This window comes from Triturus cristatus, chromosome 2_1, assembly GCF_964204655.1.
Source record: "Triturus cristatus chromosome 2_1, aTriCri1.1, whole genome shotgun sequence".
NCBI classification, from domain to species: domain Eukaryota; kingdom Metazoa; phylum Chordata; class Amphibia; order Caudata; family Salamandridae; genus Triturus; species Triturus cristatus.
In genome coordinates, this window is record NC_140581.1 from 1,155,742,995 (window position 1) to 1,155,765,197 (window position 22,203).

General features: G+C 46.0%; 1 protein-coding gene across 2 annotated transcripts in view; it reads left to right on the forward strand.

The window, feature by feature from the left end:
* Positions 1-22,203, forward strand: part of LOC146866499 (stimulated by retinoic acid gene 6 protein-like) — a 484,943-nt gene that overhangs the window by 308,962 nt on the left and 153,778 nt on the right. For both annotated transcript variants that reach the window (XM_085636593.1, XM_085636594.1), the window contains one exon: positions 199-280. In XM_085636593.1, coding sequence (XP_085492719.1) covers positions 199-280 — 82 coding nt within the window. The remainder of the gene's footprint in view (positions 1-198; positions 281-22,203) is intronic.

The following is a 22,203-nucleotide window of genomic DNA, read 5'->3' on the forward strand; positions in this document are numbered from 1 at the left end:
TCTTAGATGTATGGTCTTGGTTGCCCCACTGTCAGCAGAGCAACAACATGTCTGCATGGCTCATGCTGTGAATGCTGTACCTTTATGAAAGTGCATCGTCATTGACTCAGCCTCGCTTTCATTAGGAAACTCTCTGAAAAAATGATTTATTATGATTCCTAGTTAGTGCAACATTTTCACTGTTTGTATTTTTCCTAGAAAACACATGAAGCGGCTTTGGGCAGGGACGAAAAATTTTCTTCCTGAAAAATATCACAAATTTTCACCTGAAAAAAGTGTGGTAAGTGTGTTCATTATCTCACAAAGTATATATAGGGTTAAAGAGTTTAGCATAAAGCTATGGTATGATTGGGGCTTTCAGAGTTTTTGATGGCATATTACAATTTTCAGTTAGTTACCCATTTTCGACAGAGTTATGATCACAATATCTTTGTTTCAATCATTATGAATTCTTACAAAGGGTAAATGCTTTATTTTGTAGCCTATGGAGACGCTATAATAGCCCTCTACCAACTCCATCGAGGCTCTGACAAAGCGCCTCATGATGAGTCCCTTAGGATATCCTGATTTGTGGACAAACTATACTATGTGCTTAATTGTAGATTCCAACATATGCACAAGTGCCACACTCTGCAGGTTTACCATGCACACATTCACAAGTAACACAAACTGAAAATTAACAGAGTATGGTATTAGCTCTCAGTATTTCTGGTGGCCTCCTGATGAGGTCTTTATTGACTCGAGAAATCCTGTTACAACATAATGGCAATCACATTTTATTTTGTATTTCATTGTTAAGTCAATATGTATTTTATTACAACAAAGTCTCTGCGTTGTCTATTGAGTCTTTACCTGGAATGATATTAAAATGAATTCTGAACACACCCTTAAAACTATGCTATCAGTAACTCAGTAGATTACAATACAATGATTCTGTGCTGCAGTGTCCTTCCACTAATTGTGAGACAAGGATTTGTTCACTTATATGCCAATTGTCTTACCAAAAATGGAAAAGCCCATAGCCTCACGTAAAGAATGAAAAAAAGAATCTCGAAAGACTTAAAGTGAAAGCATCATAAGCCGCAAATGCATCGCATTACACAAATGTAACTCATATGCAAGGGGTGGGAAGTGGAGGTAATAAGGCATGGTTAGCCCTCTAAGTTTGTGAACGTCCATAACCGTGATATTTGCTAGCATTCAAAATGTTTCAGGATCTGCTGCAAGAAAAGAGAGGTGTACATCCCATTCCAGGGCTGCAGGGGAAAACATAGTACCCCGAACTCCAATCGCGATGAAAATGTTTTCTCTGTGGAGGAAAAAAAATACTTTAGAAATCAAAAAGGGAGTGAAGAGGAAAATGGTAGAATCGTCCTACGTAGGTCGTAGCACGCCTCGCCCCTTAGAGGGACGGGAAGACCCCAATGATGAAGCATGACACTGAATCAGGTTTCAGTGTGTGCGGGGTATTTTACAATTTCAATAGGATTGCCCTTCTAACATCAACAAGAAGGAGCTTTGAATTTTTCCACACCATTGTTATATTCAGAACCAGTAAGGTCCTACAGGTATCAAGAAATATAACCGTAGAATCTTTGTGTTGTAAAACAGTATTGAGAGGAAAAAAAATAGAAAGTAATTTGCAATTCCAGAATGTTGCTTCCTTTCCCGAATGCAAAACTGTACAATGCACACAATTTCAAGAAGGGAAAATAGCATTGTTTAAAAAAAAATCACATAAAGTAATCATTTGTTTAGCTAAAAAAGTGTTATTGAAGCAGCTTTCCAAACATACTAATCCTGAGTCTTGTAAATAGGGGAAAATCATAAAGCTGCAGCCATGCACTGAAGTATTTTTACACATGCGAATTTATCATTCTCTTTTTGAATCAGGACCTTGATACATCTTTAAACTGATTCATATGTGCAGTACATCTGGGAGGAGAATTTCCATGACAGTCACCCCATTTGGCTGAATTAAACATGGTATACATTGTACATTTCACCAGAGACCCTAGCCATACCTCGTTATAACCAGCATTATTGCTACAAAAATTCTACAGCTCTTACAAACGTTTCTTGTTTTGGTTTCCCAGACTGAGGTACTCATTAATATGACAACGTGAGGATGTGATGGGGAGATGAATACTCAAACAGTCTATCTACTCTGACTTCCACACCCGCAAGGCAGGTCTATTGTATCTTGTGTTATAGTCACATTTTTAGTGCAGTCTGCCATTAGAATGGTCTTGCACTGCTAGCGTAAGTTAGGGAGGGCTGTTCAACCCCTCCAAATGATTCCATAATGGACCAGAGTGTGTACATTTCTGTGAACATGTTTAGGATGTTCTTGTCTACTTAGAGGACTGTGAGGTACAGCCTACTTGGTATTAGCTGCCTGTTATGACCAGAAACCTGACCCAAAAAAAAGCATCAGTAATCTTTATGTTTATGTATAGGGATATATTGAGTGTACGGCTACTCAAAAGAATGGCCCGTGCTGAGTGGTGAAGCAGACAAGAGAGAAACTGAAAGCTGGCTACTGAGCAAAGAGCCATGTCTTGAGCTTCTTCCTAAATAATCCTTCATTGTCTGTCTGGTGCAGTGTAAGAAGAAGATTGTTCCAGCCCACCGGGACCAAAAAGGAGAAAGAACATCCACCGGCTTTAGCAAGATGAAACCTTGGAATTGTGGCCGGATGGTTATTAGGGGAACGCAAGGCTCTCACATTGTTATAGTGAGAGATCCTGGAGGATGGGTAATCTGGGCCCGAGTTATGAGGCGCTCTATGCGTAAGCAGAGGGGTCTTCAATAAAATCAGCTTGTTCACAGGAAGCCAGTGGAAATTCCGAAGATGTTGGGTGAAGTGCTCTCTTCTAGGAAGACTGGGAGCAAGCTTGGTGGCAGCATTCTGCACAGTCTGTAATTTCCTCACCTGATGTTACGGCGAACCAGAGTATAAAGCATGGCATAGCCCAGCCTGTACATGACCAAAGCCAAAACCACTGTAATCCTAGGCTGAACTAAAAGGAAATACAGGAATTTTTTCATCATAAGTAAGAAGTCCAATCACGTACCAACCACGGAGTTGATTTGATTGTGGAATGACACATTTTTGTCAAATTTGATCCTCAAGTTTTTAACTGTTTCAACTTAAATATTGGATGGGGACGCCCCTCTGGCCAGTGAACTTCCAGATTAAGATCAAAGTTGTGTCCCACACTAAGAACCTCAGTCTTTTTAGCATTGCACTTCAGTTGATTATAGTTCATCCAGCAAAAGACAGCAGAATGACAAAGTTGGATAGTTTGGTTGACTGACAAGGAATTTAAGAAGTTCAAGAACTAGAACATAATCCCTGAGACACCTTTGAAGAGGATGGAATCAGAGAGGATGATCAGGCAGGAAGGAACATTGAGACCCTTCATACTCATTACAAACACTCTTAGGTCAGACAAGACCTGGTACAGACTCTTCCTCTAATACTCAGTCCCTTGCATATATGGCCTGTTAAGTCTTTGATGTGAATTATAGTACAAATGATTTCTAGTCTGAAAATAACATTAATGAGGAGCATTTCTTGCTGAACAGCCAAACTCACAAAAATCTATCTGCTGTTCTTGGTCAAAAATGGTCATTGTAAGCATAATAGTAGTCTTCCTTCGGGACTGTAAACGGGGTCGGCACAGTGAGAAAAGAAGTAAGAGTTGATGTTACTATGGAATAGTGGACCCTATGTTCTTGAGACATAAAATTCGCCCTTGTGCTGCCACTCTACCTACTACTTCACCAGTGGATACTGTGATCTTACCTGACGGTGGGATAGTAGCCCCGGTACCACCAGTCGAAACCTTAGTCACCGCCTGTCCCAATACTGTGAAACTGGCTACCCCAATAGAGTACACAAATAGGTTTGCTGCTTTAGCAACCCTACCAGATGATCCGGTGGAGGGTAATGCTGTGTCATCTGGTGAGGATAAGCCAAATTCCCACTCTGTGACTGTTAAGGCATCAGCTGTGAACAACTCTGCTCTGGATTTGCTTAATGTTCTTGCATTGATCAACCAACTCCAGGCCGAGGTCATTGACTTAAGATCTCAAGTAGCCTTGTTGACAGCTGAATTGTGTAAACTGAAACCTCCCGTACCCCCCACCCATATCATGCAGAAAACAAATATCTCCCTTCAATCGTTCTCATCCCTCAGTGAGGAACGAAATGAACAGAAAAATAATAGCAGTGTAAGGCCCCAACCAGCCTCAGGATCTCGCCACTGCCCCAACAGAGATCTACATCTTACTAGAGCCCCCTCTTGCCCTGTTCCCTTTGATACCGACCCTAAGGGAAGAGTGAACAATTTACTCCCCCATCAGAGACTACCCTTAGACAGTTCCCTGGGAAACAGGTCAGTGCTGGAAAGACACAGTGGGCCCCCGCAAAGAAACACAGGTGTTGTTTATATGACTAGGGCGCCCCGGCTTGCTATAGGAACATATGAGGATGAAAACTTGTTGATTAATAAGTGCATATACTACATTAGGTCTGTGCGCAGTTGCTATTTGATCATTCAATCAGATATTGTAGATGCAAAACGGGCTCAAGATCTCTCAGCAAACTGTGGGGCTTTGGATTATGTTTGTCTGAAATTTGCTTCCAAATCCTTGGTAGAAGGCCTAGTAGGCTTGGCGTTACGTAAAGAAGCCCCATCCTATTCTAATATTCAGTTCAAATTATATCCACCCTCTGACCATGCCATATATCAATCAATCGTCCTGATACGCACAACATATACCCTAGCCCTGGGCACATCAATGGTGGACTGACTAAACAGCATGTCCCCTTTGGACTTACTAAGAGAGGTCGTTCCCATGCCTGAGTGATATCCTCTGTGCATACCCTCTGCCTGCAGCAACAATAATCCATATTTGCAGACAAACGTAGAGTCTGCAACGTAGACAAACAGACATGACTGGTCCATTGGGGGCTCCAAACCAGTTCCGTAGACCACTCCGTTCATGCAGCCGGCCCAAACTAAGGCTAAGACTGGTTCTGAATGTAACAGACACAAAACACACATGCTGACAAGAACAGCCTTGCCATCCCTTCACACATCATCTCTGTAACTAGTTGCTTCTGATAGGGACAGCCCCTAACCTGTGGAAGTTAATGGGCAACTGCAGGTGGTCACCACTGTATAGTTATAGTTAGGTCAGGCCTTCTATAGAAAAGGTATTTTTTGTTTTCCTAATAACTTTGGCACCATTTGATGAATTTGCACAAGACTTTAAAAAAAAAAGTTCATCCATGCAGGTGCCTTCATGGAAAGTTTCATGCCAATCCGATGGAGGGGGAAAGGGCAATAAAGAAGGTGTATCCCAAAAGTGCGATTTTCCACATTAATTCCAATAGGAATTTTTGTCTTTCCAATACGGAAAAAACAGCTGAACGGTATTACATCAAATTTGGCAAAAAGCTATAACTTTACTCAGAAAGCATGCTTTTTACATCTCGCCTGACCCAGCGCATGCGCTGGTCTGGCGAGACTTTTGTGAGGGCTCAAAAAATGCTACCATGGCCAGCCTAGAGCTACAGTGCATGTGCGCGGGCGCGTGCTTAGGAGCAGGGGCTGGCAAACCTCGTCATGCTCATTAAGCGCCCGCGATCACTTTCGCCCACGATCACTTTCGCGGCGCCCCTTTGATGTTCTCGTTCAAGGAACATCAAACATCAAAGAACATGTTGTGTTAATGCTTTGCTGCGCCCGTTTGACTTACAATGTGCTTTCTCTTTCCACAAACTCGATGTTTGTGTTCCTTCATTTTGAGATGGTTTTAGTATTACTGTTTTGTGACTTAAAGAACATTAAGGAAATGTTACTGTGAAACTGGACAACGTTCACAGTGTTTATTTCTGATCGCAGCGGCTGCTTCATGTCCGTTGCACCATTCAGGGAGTCCTTTTGTTGGCGCTTTCATGAGGACATGATGAGGAAGCTGGAAACTTTTGGCACATTCTCTTTAAAAGCACAGCATGTTGGCGAATGGTTAATCGATTAGACCTATGTAGCGCTTTAGATCTCAAAGCGCTATGGTGGGTGCAGCAGTTACAACTCATGAAATATGGGGTGCAACTCACAAGGAGGGGACAGGTTTGAGTGCACATTGGCTGCAATCAAACTCTTAAGATGATGGGCTGTGTGTATCCATTATCAGCACTCGCTAAGTGATCTTGTTTGTTTTGTTGTGTTAATGCTTTGCTGCGCCCGTTTGACTTACAATGTGCTTTGTCTTTCCACAAACTCGATGTTTGTGTTCCTTTATTTTGAGATGCTTTTAGTACTACTGTCACACACACAACCACAACCACACACACAACCATCACACACAACCACACACACAACCACAACCACACACACAACCACAACCACACACACAACCACACATACCACACACACACACACAACCACACCCACAACCACACAACCACAAAATAAACACACACCCACACACACACAACCACACACAACCACACACACCCACACACAACCCCACACACAACCACACACAACCACAACCACAACCACACACACATGTACAACCACACCCACAACCACACACACCACCACACACACACACAACCACACACACACACAACCACACACACAACCACACACACAACCACACACACAACCACAAACAACCACACACAACCACACACACAAACACACACAACGACATACACACAAACACAACCACACTCACAACCACACACAACCTCACACACACAACCACACAAACAACCACACCAACAACCACACCCAACCACACCCACAACCACACACACACACACACAACCACACACACAACCACACACACAACCACACACACAACCACACACACAACACACACAACCACACACACAACCACACACAACCACACACACACAACCACAAACACACACACACAACCACACTCACACAACCACACACACAACCACACACAACCACACACACAACCACAACCACACACACAACCACACACACACAACCACACATACAACCACACACACAACTGCGCACACACACACAACCACACACACAACCACACACACAACCACAACCACACATACAACCACACATACAACCACACATACAACCACACCCACACAACCACACACACAACCACACACACAACCACACACACACAACCACACACACAACCACCCACACAACCACACACAACCACACACACACACACACGACCACCCACACACATAACCACATACACACAACCACAACCACACACATACCCACACACAACCACACACACACAACCACACACACAACCACACCCAACCACACATCCACACACACACCCACAACCGCACCTAAAACCTCACCCACAACCACACCCACAACCACACCCACACACACAACCACACACACAACCACACACACACACACAACCACACACACAACCACACACACACAATCACACACACACACAATCACACACAACCACACACACAACCACACCAAGCATTGGCATAGCCAATAGGTCTCGCCTTTGGGACCTTATAAGTGTTTAGCCACGCATCAGTTGATGTGGTTGCACCAATTATATTGTGCTGCATAACTAAATACTTAGAAGTTCCCAAAAGCGAGACCTATTGGCGATGCCAATGCTTGTTGTGATTTGGTGTGAATCAGTTCAGCCATTTTCAAGAAATTAGCATTTAAAGAGGGGTTTGGGTTGGGCATGAAGGGCTTAACCCTCATAAAAACATAAGCATATCTGGATGGTTGGTCCTGTGGGAGTTCAATGGCACTTCTGTGGTACGCAAAAATGTAAAAAAATAAACCATTCTGAATCTCTGAGGGAGCTTCTTCCTCCTATTCATTATACCTGTATCACGGTACTGAATGATCTGACTGACTGGCCACAACACTGAATAAAATGTTCTGACCACCATTGCAAGACTCAGGCACCCGGTCCTCGAGTCCTTAACATTTTTCTAAATGACCTCATAAGGGGCAGGAGTGCCATGTGTGGGACTCAGAAAAAGCTAATATTTCAGGCTGCTGGTACTGTGTTACCAGTATCAGGTATGCCAGTACGCAGAGGCGTTGGGTGTCCGCGGGGTGGGGGAGGGCACCGAAGGGCATTCGCAGTGAGGGTTGGTGTGACCTTGCAGCAAGTTGGGTACTACCATGTGGTTGGGCACAGGGACAAGCTAGAACCTAGGCCCTGCAACCAAACTCAGTTGTAAATGTTCAAAGCCTGTGTGCAGCAGGGGTTGGCCACTCCCAGGGGGGTTTGGGGCTGGGTAAAATCCAGGCCCTCAAGTCAATCCCGCTGTGCATGGCTCAAAGCTGTGCAGAGCAGGGTTTGACTGCACCTGGGGTATTTCGGGCAGGGATTTGCCAAAAGCCAAGCCCTGTGGCCAACCCCTGCTGTACATGGTTGAATGACGTGCACAGCAGGAAATGGCTGCTCCCAAGGGAGTTGGGCGCAGGTTTCCTGAGGGGGTTAGACATACACTCAACTTAAAAACTGGGAAAAAAAATGAACTTTTCCGGGAATCATTTAGTGAATTAACTATAACTTGCACCCTCACATGCACTGCTCCTGACCATGCATATGACATTGCCAATGACATGTTGAATTACATCATTAATTGAATTGGCTGATTAAATCAATGATAACATCATTCATTATATTGCTATTCACATTATGGCATAAACCCTTACATCTTTTTAAAAAGGAATGTTGGCAGCAAAGAGCCTATAGTCATATACAGCATTGGTTTACTGTGTGTACACTTGTGGATGCACATAATGGAAGTAGCATAAGTTCTGGAAGCAACTCTGGCTGTGCACAGTGAAAGTTATATTCAGCATGGTTTACCAACAAGTAAAGCTTTGGGTACAAGCTGTATTATTCCATGTTAAACAAGGCAAAGGCTGAGCACAACTGTTGTGGGTTTGCGGGAAGCATGTTTCAAAGTAGGTTATGGCTTAAAGACAAAGCGAGTCAAAAAAAAATGTGATAAAAGCCAAAGCTTCTTTTCACAATATATTATCGACCAGTTGATATCTGGGCACATGTCAAACTAAATAGTTGTTAAACGGTGCTATTTGGCAAAATGCAGCGGAATGTTGGATGCAGAACTGCCAATCCCCTACGACCTTTAGCTGTGCACAACTCCAATCAGAGAGCCCTATTTTAGGTATTGCGGGACTCCCATAGGACCAGAGCGTCCAGATATACCTAACTTTTTAATCACATCAAGCTCAACCCGAGCACCTCTTTCAATGCACATTTCTTAAAAACTGCTTTAAATCAAATCACAAAACGCATTTTGAGTAAAGTTCAAACTTTTTCTCCAAATTAGGTGTAATTCTGTTGAGCCATTTTGTTCTGTATCGGTGAGAAAAGGTTCCTAAGGATATTAACATTGGAAATCAATTTTTGCCTCCTCCCCTTTGTTAGGTCACGCTTGATTGTTTGGTGCAAACGTTTCAAGGATGGAGCTGAGATGGGTAAACTTATTTTCCGGGAAGTTAGGAGCGGATTCACAAATCGGATAAAAGTTATTAGCAAAACAAAAAAGACTCTGCCCATGGAAACTCTGACCTAGCTATAGCTGCACATTGGTGACTGCCACATATATATATATATATATATATATTCACTGAAAAAACCATAGGTTTCACACACGTTATAGTTAGGAATTAGCATTTAAAAAACCTTGCAAATTCACTGAAAAAACCATAGGTTTCACACATGTTATAGTTAGCGGAAATTTTACTGATAAAAAACCAATGAAATTCCCCCGTTATAGTTAGTGCAGGCAACTATAACTCACGCGACCGCAATCCTCTGCTGATGCTAATACTGTATTTAGACACTTATTTGCCCATGTCTTCTTCCATACATTTTTAGCTATACATATATTACAAATATTTTTTTTTCATAAAGACACATATGTCATCAGCAGAAGATTGCGGTCGCGTGAGTTATAGTTGCCTGCACTAACTATAACGGGGGAATTTCATTGGTTTTTTATCAGTAAAATTTCCGCTAACTATAACATGTGTGAAACCTATGGTTTTTTCAGTGAATTTGCAAGGTTTTTTAAATGCTAATTCCTAACTATAACGTGTGTGAAACCTATGGTTTTTTCAGTGAATTTGTACGTTTTTTTAAATGCTAAGTTACTTTACGCCATTCGTGGCGTGCGCGCCCACTTAACGCAGTTCGTTCCGTGCGCGCACGGTGCGCTTCGCGCACCGTGCGCGCACAGTGAGCACGCGGTGCGCTTCGCGCACCGTGCGCCCACTTTACGCCCACCCACTTTCCTCCGTGACTATGGTATGGGTGCCATTTACCACAACAACTTGCGTTATGACATGCAAGACATTTATAGAGGAGATGGTGTGCACTTCAATGATGAAGGGAACAGAGTCTTCCTCTTGAACCTTAGACTCTGCATCGGTACTTACTTGTAGGTACCACTAAAAAATCATTTCATAAACACAACGGCTCTTTTTAGAGCCCCCTAATATCTAAACACTTAAATCTGATTTTCATTTTTTTTTTTTTTTTTTTCTACCGTACGCTTACCGTAAGCTTACCGTACGCGTACCCCGTGATTTTTTTTAAAATCAATAAATGTTTTCTTTGTACTTTACAGTCCTTCTTTGACCCCCTCACAAATGTAAGGGGGTCTGTAACTCTCCTCATTGCCCCCTTTTCTTGTTTTCACTCTTTTTTTTCTGAGTGAAATACACAAAATGCCGGCCGCCGCTTCCTGGTTTCGGCCGATTCGAATGTTTACTAAGATCTAAGAGCCAATCAGAATCGCGCTCGCGCACGCCACCGTACGCTTACGGTAAGCGTACGGTAAGCGTACCGTAAGCGGGCTCAGATATATATATTGATTTAAAGGCTATTTTCTCAGAATCTACTGAACAGATTTACACCAAACCTACAAAAGGCACTTCCTTGACCTAGGGACTACCTCTCTGCCAAATTTCGAGTAATTCTGTTCAGCCGTTCGGGCTGTAGCTCGTTCTAAAGGTCCTATGGAAAAATGCATGGGAAAAACGCATTTTGGGACCCCCCTTTTATCTCAGCCCCCGCTTGACGGATCCCCCCGAGACTTTCAAGGTAGGAGCAGAGCGTAGCGCCCCACCTATTTTGAGAAATTCGCGAGGATTCATCGACCGGCGCCAAAGTTATTCAAAATAGAATGTTGAGGTTTTCCTATGGAAAAGGGGTCCTAACTATAACTACCTACTGGCGACCGCCAGTAGGTTATATATATATATATATATATATATATATATATATATATATATATATATATATATATATATATATATATGTTCACCGATTCGCTGTTCCCAGCGGTTACCAGTCCTTTCGATGCCGGTGCCAGCTGACGGCGACAGCAGCTGTAATTGAATTCTTTTGAAGTCCTCAAAAATCCACCAAATTACAGAAATAAGGAGCGGCACACCAGGTGCGCTGCTCCTTATTTCCGTCATTTGGTGGATTTTCAAGGACTTCAAAAGAATATATATATAGATATATATAGATAGCTATATAAATTATATATATATTTATATCCACTAGCAACATCCTCGTGCATGCATGCACAAACAGGACCACGGACTCTGTATATCGCTGATGCCAAATATAAGTGATTTATTTTCAAAGTGAAAGGGTGATGCCTCTGACGCTTTTCGGACACAGGCTGTGTCCTTGATCACATAACGAACGTATTCAAAAGCAGGATTTTTTTTTTTTTAACAACAGATTTTATTTGGTCATTTTGCAATACAACAGGCAGTGATCCTGTATTAGCTCGTTGAAGCATTCGGACAATATGTGCATCAATAACCATTTCCATAAAAACAAACAGTCCCTGCGGAACATGCAGGTGAAATAAAAATCGAAACAATATGCAGACAGTGAGCAAGTTTCGGGGTACAGTACATAATATAGCAGATACAGAAAGTTCAGTCCAGTGAAATAGTAGAACAGGCAAGCAGTAAGAACTTGGGGGACCCTTGGCAGAGGATGGCGGATCCCGCTCAGATGTCCTCCTCAGGTAGAGGGGGCAAGTCGATCCCACGATATGTCGCCCACCGCGACCATATCTTGCGATGTTTCCGTGGGCAGCCCCTGGCTTTGAACACAGCAATTTCGGCTCCCATACACCTATCTAATTCGGTCTTCCATTTGCTTATAGTCAGAGGAGAGGATGCCTTCCATCCCTGTGCAATATCATGTTTGGTAATAGTAAGGGCGAGGAATAGTAGATGTTGCTTGTATCGGTTCCCCCCAATGTCATCAGTAAAATGCAGCAGAAACAGTTGTGGGTCCGATGGGAGCACCCACCCCAATACCTCGCTAAGACATGACCGAACTCTAAACCAAAAGGGCTGCAAGGCATTGCAAGTCCATACCGTGTGGAAAAAGGACCCCTCATCTCTGCCACACCTCAAACATACTGGGGATTGAATAACTCCCACTCGCCACAGTCGTACCCTTGTGTAATAAACTCTATGCAGATAATTGAATTGAATGAGCTGATAACGCATGGAGACCGCCGCGCCCCTGGGGCTGGCAATCGCCTCTGCCCAATCATCATCAGTCAATTCTGTAATATCGGCCAGCCAGGCCAGTCGGGTTCTATCTAGCGTGGTGGGAGTGTGCGTTGTCAACGTTTGGTATATTTGTCTAATTTTGTGCAGTCCAAGGTCTCCCATCAACTGTCGTCCCTCTAAGGGCTGAAACTCCGGGAGGGTCTCCACGTTTCGGATCTGGGGAGAGAGTGCGTGTCGGAGCTGTAGAAATAAAAAAAATTGTGATTTGTGAAGGCTGAACTCAGTCCCTCCACACATCACCAAGGGTCGATATCCCTACCAAGTCCCATCCCCGGAACCCGCTCAGTGTGTTAGCAGTCCTGAGGTATGTACCTTGCCACAGGGGGGTCTGTCGAGTTAGTCGCCCTTTCCAACCCATCAGTCTGGTTGTTGTCCTCCATAACTGTATGACTACCCTGCCAGCTGGTGGTAAATGGTCCAGCTTTGTGTAACTGCATGACACACAATAGGGTTTTTGGGCCGGCTTCAGCACAGAGACCGCTCTCCTTGAAGTTGCAGAGTCAGTAAGATGGTCGCTGGACTCAGGAGCTTCGGCTCTGATGGTGCTCCTGGATTTGTCGGCGGCTTTTGATACCGTGGACCATTCCAGACTGGTCCAGAGACTACAAGGCGTGGGATTTGGGGGGAAGGTTCTGGCCTGGCTGACATCCTATCTGAGTGGGCACACTCAGAGGGTCGCCCTTAAGCCATTTGAGTCTAATCCAAAACCGCTCTGGTACGGCGTCCCTCAGGGCTCTGCCCTGAGCCCCCTACTCTTCAACCTCTACCTAGCCCCGCTTTTTTCTCTGATTGCCAACTGGGGTGTGAAAGCGATTTCCTACGCTGACGACACCCAGTTGTTCTTCTCATTTAAGGAGCAGACGGTAGAGGCTTTTAAGAATTTTAAAGGTTGCTTGCGAGACATAGCTGTATGGATGAACTCGAATAAATTAAAGCTTAATGCGGGGAAGACCGAAGTTCTGTTTTTTGGGCAGGGCGGTGCCCCTGATGCAGATTTGTGGTGGCTGGCAGAAATGGGTCCACCACCTTCCCCCACTAAATGCATTCGTAATCTTGGGGTGAGATGGGAGTCTGATCTCTCCCTCCTAGCCCAAATACAGCAGGTCTCTGCAACTTGTTTTAGTAAATTAAAAAACCTACGGAAAATTTTGCATCTTCTCCCGGAAGATTGTCGTAAAATAGTAGTTCATGCCACAGTTACATCCAGGCTGGACTACGCTAATGGCCTGTATCTTGGCCATCCTAAATATGCCATTCATCGCCTCCAGATGATACAGAACGCGGCTGCGAGACTGGTTTGTCGTGTTCCATTTCGACACCATGTCTCTCCGCACCTTCAGAAGCTCCACTGGCTCCCAGTGGAGAAAAGAATCATATTCAAGGCCATGACCCTGGCTTATAGGGCTTTGAACGGAAATTGCCCAAGATATCTGAAAGATAGACTGTGTCCCTACAAGCAGAACCGTGTACTACGTTCTAATTCCCTCAATCTGCTGCATTCTTCCCGCTTCAGGAAATCACGCATGGGCGGCAGAACTTTCACGGTCAGAGCAGCCTTACTGTGGAACTCCCTGCATAGTCATCTGCGACAGGCAAACTCGGAACCCTGTTTCCGCAAGGCGCTGAAGACATGGCTTTTTAGGACAGATTAATCTATTGGAGGCGGCTCTCTACCCTTTATGACGCTATGGTTACCTGCTGCTCTAGCGCCGGGACACCCCTGCTTGGGGTAGCTGTCGTGCTTTATAAGCTTCGGTATTATTATTATTATTATTATTAAATGGAGAAGGGGGACGTGCTCCATCGCGGCATGTTCTACGGCATATGCCGGGTCGGTGGGGGAATTATACTATAGTTCATTAATTACAAGGATGTGAGACGCAACATAATAGGAATAAATATCAGCGGCCGCAATCCCCCCATAATACGTGGATTGCACGCAAGTGCGGAACACCACGCGAACAGCTCCACCGCCCCAGAGGAATTTATTTTGTATTGCGTTTACCTGAGCAAACCATGCACGAGAAATAGGATAAGGGAAATTTTGGAGGCGATATAGAATTCGAGGCAGGGAAACCATTTTAAAGATGGCTGAGCGCCCATAAAGGGGTAAAGGGAGAGCAGACCATATTGCCGTTTCATTTTTGAGACTGATCAGCAGTGGGGTGATATTATGTGTCCAAGAGATCTTGGGGCATGGGGAAATGAAAATCCCCAGATACTTGAAACCATCTGTGGCCCTAGACAACTGTGCGGCCCACGATTCGCGTCCTTGGTGTCCACACACTGGGAAGAGGATAGATTTGGCTGGATTGGGGTGAAGGCCGGTGGTGCTCCCAAATACTCTGAGAAATTCCAATATCCGGGGTCCAGAATACCACGTGTCAGTCATAAAAAAGAGAACATCATCCGCATATAATGCTATGCGATCAGATCTTGAACGGGACCAATCGAATCCTCTGAGCACCGAGTCACTTCTGACCCAGGACGCCAGGGGCTCAACCGCCAGAGCAAACAACAATGGGGATAGTGGGCATCCCTGACGGGTGCCCCTCTGGATCTGGAAAGGGCGGGTTCGGTGTCCTGCAATTCAGACCGATGCTGTCAACGTCAGGCGTATATATGCCAGGAAACGGGGTCCAAAGTTAATTGCCTCGAGCAGTTGGAAAAGATAGACCCAGCTTAGCGAGTCGAATGATTTGTCGATGTCGGCTAAAAGGATGGCAGCTGGGCGGCCTAGAGTGGGGGCCGCGGCGATGGCATTATGGACTCTCCTGATGTTATGTCTAGTAGCCCTCCGTTGCATGAATCCCGACTGATCGGGATGGATCAAATCGGTAATGCACCCCCTAAGACGGTCGGCCAAAACTTTCCCTAACAATTTGGGTTCAAAATTTATAACGGAAATTGGGCGATAAGAAGATGGGTCCTCAGGTGGTCGGCCCGTTTTGAGAAAGAGCACTATCTCCGCGTGACGCCAGTCGCTTGGTAACCTTGCCTGGTCTGAAGCGTCCAGAATGGTAGCCAATAAATAGGGCCCTAGAAGGGGCATATGAGATCGGAGGAATTCCATGGGGAAACCATTGGGGCCCGGTGCGTGACCTGGTCGGAGCGCGTTGAGGGCACCAGTCAATTCTTCTAGCATTATTGGAGTCTCCAGAAGGTCCTGAACGGAGTCGGGAAGTCTGCGAGGTGGAATGTCACTAAGGAATTTCGCTATGAGTTCTGCAGAGACTTGCTCCTGCCTGGCGTAGAGGGACGTAAAATGTATCGCAAAGGCGTCGGCTACCCCCTCTGGCGACGTGTGTAAAGACCTGTCAACACCACGAATAGTGGGTGTAACGACAGGGGTGCCGTCTGCTTGGCACAGTCTGTGTAGCATTTTGCTGGACTTATCCCCCCACTGATAAATCCGATGTTGTGATGCCTCCAAGATGTCTTTGCCCAATAGGTAATGACGCAGTTCTTGCTGTGCAAGAACTAAATTACGGTGAATGATGGGGCAGAGATTAGCACTGAGTTGGGAAGAGAGGGACGCCTTGCGTGTTTCTAGGGCATCAAGTTGTTTGCGACGTGCGTGTTTCTCTCGTGTACGATAGCTTATTTCACAGCCCCGGACCGTCGGCTTGAGGGCTTCCCAGAGGACAGTGTTCGAAGGGGCAGAGGGGCCATTGTCAGCTAAATATATAACGATCGAAGTGTTGAGCATATCCTGGACTGCGGAGGTGCCACGGGGACATTCGCCAGCGGAATGGGGGCCTGCGGGAGCATGTGTGGAATTGAATGGTAACCGGGGAATGGTCAGAGAGACCGTGAGGTCTATGTTGTATTGCCAAGAATCTATGTAGAAAAACCCAGGGAACAAGAAAATAGTCTAGGCGGGACAGTGACCCATGGACCGTCGAGAGATATGTGTATGCATGTTCAGTAGGGTAAAATTCCCACCATATGTCAGCCCAGTCCATCGTCGACGAAAGAGTAAACAATTTGGTCGGGCCAAATGGCTGTGGGGAATCGAGGATGCGCTGGCGGTCTAAGGGCCCCATGGTATCGTTCCAGTCTCCTCTCATCAGGGCCAATCCCACTGGGAGGGAACTCCAGACCCCCAATAAGTTGTCAATAAATGTGTCACCTAATGGTGGAGGGGCATAAATGCTACCAATAGTGATCAGTTCACCGCATATTGTGCCCGTGACAAACAGGAACCGCCCTCTAGGATCTGCCCTATGTGCGACATATTTAAACTGAACCCTATGATGGATAAGTACCGCCACCCCCCTGGAGCCCCTCATAAACCCTGTATGATATATATGACAGAAGCTGAAGCGGGCGAGGTTTGGGGCTTTTGTCCCCATTAAATAGGTTTCTTGAAGGAGCAGGACATCCGCCCCATACCTCTTTGCCTGGCGTAGAACTGCACCCCGTTTTACCTTATTTAGTAGCCCCCGGACATTCCAAGATACCACTGTTAGGTCTCTGGGCGGGTCCTCGTCACCAGGTGTCATAAGAGTTGAGGTACACACTGAATGGAGCTAAACCATCTGCATGAAAGGCAATATGAAAAATATCCCGCCCTCTGCATGTATAAAAAACCAAAAAACTGCATAAACCAACACATCCAACAAAGCATCACCCCCACCCCCCCCCCCGCCCGACACTACCAAAAACAAGGACCATCTGTCGCAGTGTAAAGAGCTGTGGACCCCCAACGGGGAGCCCCAGATATCACACCAATGAATCCCACCCCGCACCAGAACTCCGAGAGGACAGGGAGTGCAAGGCAGACACAACCCAGCAGCCCGTGGTCAAGAACCCACACCTACCCGGGGATTAACATTACTGATATGCAGTTAACCCTACATAATGTCTTACAGTTAACCATTCGACGTGTGGAGCAATCTGGACTGATCACGGTGGACGCTCAGGACTCGGAGATATTCTGTCAGACGCCGGCCCCTGCCGCTTCTGGGACTTGTTGCGGTGGGGCCGCTGAGTACGAGAGCTACGAGAGGAGTCCGAGTCAATGGCTGATGGAGAGTGCGCCCGGAGCTGGGGACACTCATCCGACCAAGCGAAGACTGCCTCGGGGGTGTCGAAGAAGTAGGACTTGTAATTGTAGATTACACGCATCCGAGCCAGATATAGCAGCATGTATTGAACGTTCAACACCCTGAGTCTGCGCTTCGCGGCCATGAAGGATTGGCGTTGTCACTGCAGAGGGCGCATGTTGTCCGGGAATACCAAGATTGAGCGAGAGTCATGTAGAAAGCCATCTTTGTGTGTCTTGGCGAACCGCAGGATAGCATCTCGGTCAGCGTAGTTCACAATCTTCGCAATGACAGGCCTCGGGGCCTCGCCCGGGGGGGGGGGTCTCTGCATCAGGGCCCTGTGTGCCCTCTCGACAACAAAGGCAGAGGATAGGAGGTCGCCAGGAAGGATGTCCTTAAGCCACTGTATGATAAAGTTTGTCATGGAAGACCCTTCGCAACCTTCGGCCAGGCCCACGAAGCGCAGGTTGTTCCTCCTAGCGCGGCCCTCCGCATCCTCCACCCTAGAAGCCAGTTCCTGCGTGACCACCGTTAGTTTATTCACTTTCTTCTGAAGGGAGGTCATCGAGTCCTCTACCGTAGAGACTCTAGTTTCGGCCTTGGTGATCCGGTCCACTGCCTTACGGAGGTCCTGGCGCAGGAATGAAACTTCGGATCCCACCGCGCCGATCTTGGCTTCCAGCATGTGCATGTCTCCGGCATTGTTGATTGCCGCAAGGAGGGCCGCGTCTTCAGCGGCCGAGCTACCCCCATCACCGCCAATGGCGCCTCTGGCAGCCGTAGTGTATTGTTCTATAGTGCCCTGCTTGGGGCCAGCACCACCTGGTCCACCCTTGCCCATCAGACTGGCCAGCCCTGGCCGCGAAGCAATGAAGAGGATGCAAGGAGCCCGCACCCTCGGGGCAGATGAAACCAGGACGGCAGACGTCAAAAGGATGCAGTCTGGGGTATAGTACCAGGCACTCTGAAGGGATCAGGCCAGAGAGCAGGATCTGGCAGCGGGATGGCTGTCCGACGTGCCGGTTCTAGCCCCTCGGGCCGAGGGAGAGCCCAGATGAGATGGGCACCGAAAGGGGCCGTTAGCCGCAGCAAGCAGCGGGCCCACCGCAGCGCCAACAGACCTCTCCCCCAAGGCAGAGCGTAGGGTGCACACAATGTTGCTAGCTAAATAGGGGGGCCAAAGTGAGCCGGCCCACAGCAGTCGGGGCAACCTCAGGTCCACCCGCGTAGTAATCCAGGGTGGAGGGCAGTCTCAAGCGTGATGGTGCCGCAGTCAGCCAGTCCGGACCAGACCGGGCCGATCCAGCGCCGGCCATGGGGGAGGTGGGGCCCCCAGGGAGACGATGGGGTCACTCACCGTCCGGGTCACGACCTGACCCTAGTGACCAACCGGCGTCTTGCCCAGAAGTTCTTGCCAGGGTCTGTCGACATCAGCAGCAGCCTGCAGCACCACGGTCGCTGGCTCTGGGGGCAGCAAAATCTAGGTGTCTCCTGCCGCAGGAAGCCAGGTGGCACACCACAATCAAGCACCGCCGCCCCCCCAGCGCAGCCACAGAGGAATGCCACTCGCCGGGTGGAGGGGGAGGGGGCGCCGGCTGGCGAGCCTCACAGCACGGCAAACACACTCGGCCCCCCCGTTGTGTCAGGATCCACAGCGCTCACTTCAGCAGTATCGCGCCCCAGGCGCCGGCGTTCAAGGAAGGTCAGGGCAGCGTCAGCAGGCGGGCGTCATCTCACCTCCAGCACCGCATAATCATAATGGCGGCCACCAATCTGAGGGGGATGGGTCACTGGCAATCGCTGCACGCTGTATCTAATTCAGGCAGCCCGCCACCGGTACGGGACTCTCCACCACCGGGGTCCGATTCCGGAGCGCCGCCCAGAACTCGTTGCGCAGCTCCCTCCAACGGTCGCCAGGCCCGCTAGCTCTCGTGGGAGCGGCAATCCGCAGTCCAGCCGGAGAATCGGTGAATTTCACGGCAGCTGTGTCTTCGATCTTCGGATTGCCCCGATCTCCACACACCGGAACAGGTAGGGCATACGGCGGAGCTGGGAGAGCATTACCGGGCAGGATTTAACAGGATGTATAACGGATTAATGCGTGGGTGGACGGAGCTTAGCTAAGCTGCGTCCGCCATGATGGCCTGTCAAGCCACACCCCCCCAAAAGCGGGATTTTTACAGACAACGTACAACTTCCGGTAACGGAATAGACACAGAAATCATACTATACATTAAGGTCTATCGTTTGGAAAGGGTAATACAAACACTTTTTTTGGCCTTGTAATGTATGCATCTAGTATCGTGAACATTAATAGATGTAAACAATCTTACAATGAATAAAGTGCACAGTGCTAGTTGTGCTATACTCATTACATACATGATGGTAGATATGTTCTATACTATGTACAAATACAGATACAATTAATAGACAGGAAAATATATTAATACTTCTTTAAAAATGCTGAAAATATTAATTACCTGTATTATTAAAACAACTTCCTATTAGTATATAAATTGATCTTAATCCATGTGCGTTCCAGCAATATGTCTTTATAACCCGTAAAAAATGTAACATATAAATACATACTGACTTTATATACATCATTTCTTCATTTCATGTGTGTCATTCATTTAAGTGCAAATTTGCAAAAGAAGAGACAGGGCCTAATACAAAGTGCCAATGCCTAAACAGTAGTGGGACGTGCAAAAGTGCAACAGTGCAAATTAAGCAATTAATTTGCAAAAGTGCAGTAAAAAAGTCTAAAATCAAAGGGATCACATGGCGGCAGTTATGTCTATATATACTGAAATACAGGAATGTTAATATTGATCGGGTACAAATACCTTTTTTCAACTTCCTGTACATTCCTGTATTAAACCTATTATAACAAATTCATATTGTATCTGCTAAGCCAACACAATGGATCAATTTGCACCTGATGTTATACGTTGGAATTTTACTAAATTGCAAACAAAAGGAGTATCTCGATGTAATTAAGAAACTTGATCTGTTGCCACTCACATGGTTGAAGCCCCTGTCTTATAGAAAATTGTGTAAATCTTCTCCGATATTCAGCCCAGATGGAGACTTGGTATCCAGCTCTACAATATATTTAGACTCTAGCTAGCGCAACTGTTTTTCCCGATTGCCGCCTCTTTTATTAAGGGATACAGCGTCTATGAAAATATTGTAGACATTTCAAATTGTTGTCATGTACCGCTTTGAAATGTCTGGCAACGGGGTATGCTGGGTCGGACTTCACTATTGCATGGACGTGCTGCAGGATGCATACGTGTACTTGAAACTTAGTGCTTCCCACATAACACAACCTGCAGCTACACCTAAGCACATACACTGCATGGTCGGTCCTACATGTGTAGTGTTTCCTTATTGTGTAAGATTTGTCAGAAAAGGGTGATTTATATGTGGAGGTATTGATGCAAAATTTGCAGGTTCTACACATGCTGCACCTAAAAAACCCTTTTCTAGGTGAAAGCCAATTTTCTGTTTTTATCGTTTCTTGGTTGCTCTTAACTAAAGCATTCCGCATAGAGTATGCTTTGCGGAATGGAATGGTGGGGCTTTTTGGAAGGACCTTTTTTAATGTTACATCTGTCAAAACTATCGGCCACTGGTTCTTAATGACACTGAATTCCCTGATGTAGGTTTCCTAAATAGGCTTGTTTACACTGTGCCATGTTTGGCTTGAACTGTAATATCCCACAAATTGGCACTGACATCATCTATATGGGCAGTAAAATGTAGATTTAAGATGTTAATGTTAATACCATCAACGAATTTCTGGGCCTGATCTTTGTACCCCTCAAAATCACAAAAATATCGTCAATGTAACGCCACAATTTTACTATATGTTCAGACCATTCCTGGGCGTGCTGTACCCTGAGGACATGCTCCTCCCACCAGCCCACATGCAAGCATGCATAGCTGGGGGAGAAGCATGCCCCCATGGCCAAATCCCGTAGCTGCTGGAATACTGTATTGTCAAACATAAATATGTTGTTGTACCAACACCAATGTATCATTTGTATAAGCATTCGGTTATGACAATACATCTCAATAGGTCTTTTGCCCAAAAAATACCCAACTGCCTTAAGCCCATCTACATGGGCTATGCTATTATATAGGGCAGTGATGTCCATGGTAAGGAAAATAAAATCATCTGACCACACTTGAATTTGAAATTTCAATTGAAATAAAAAGTCAATAGTCCTTAATATATGCTGGTAATTGGACCAAAAAGTCTTGGAGAAAAAAATCTACATATTTAGATGTATTCTCAAAGATACTTTTGATCGCCGAAACCAGAGAAATTCCACCGTTATAGTTACTTCAGCTAACTATAACTCGCGCACCTGCAATGTGATGTAGATAGTTATAGTTAGGACCAAGTTTCCATAGGAAGAACATTTTTTGTTTTGCTTATAACTTTGGCATTGTTTGATGAATCTTCATGACAT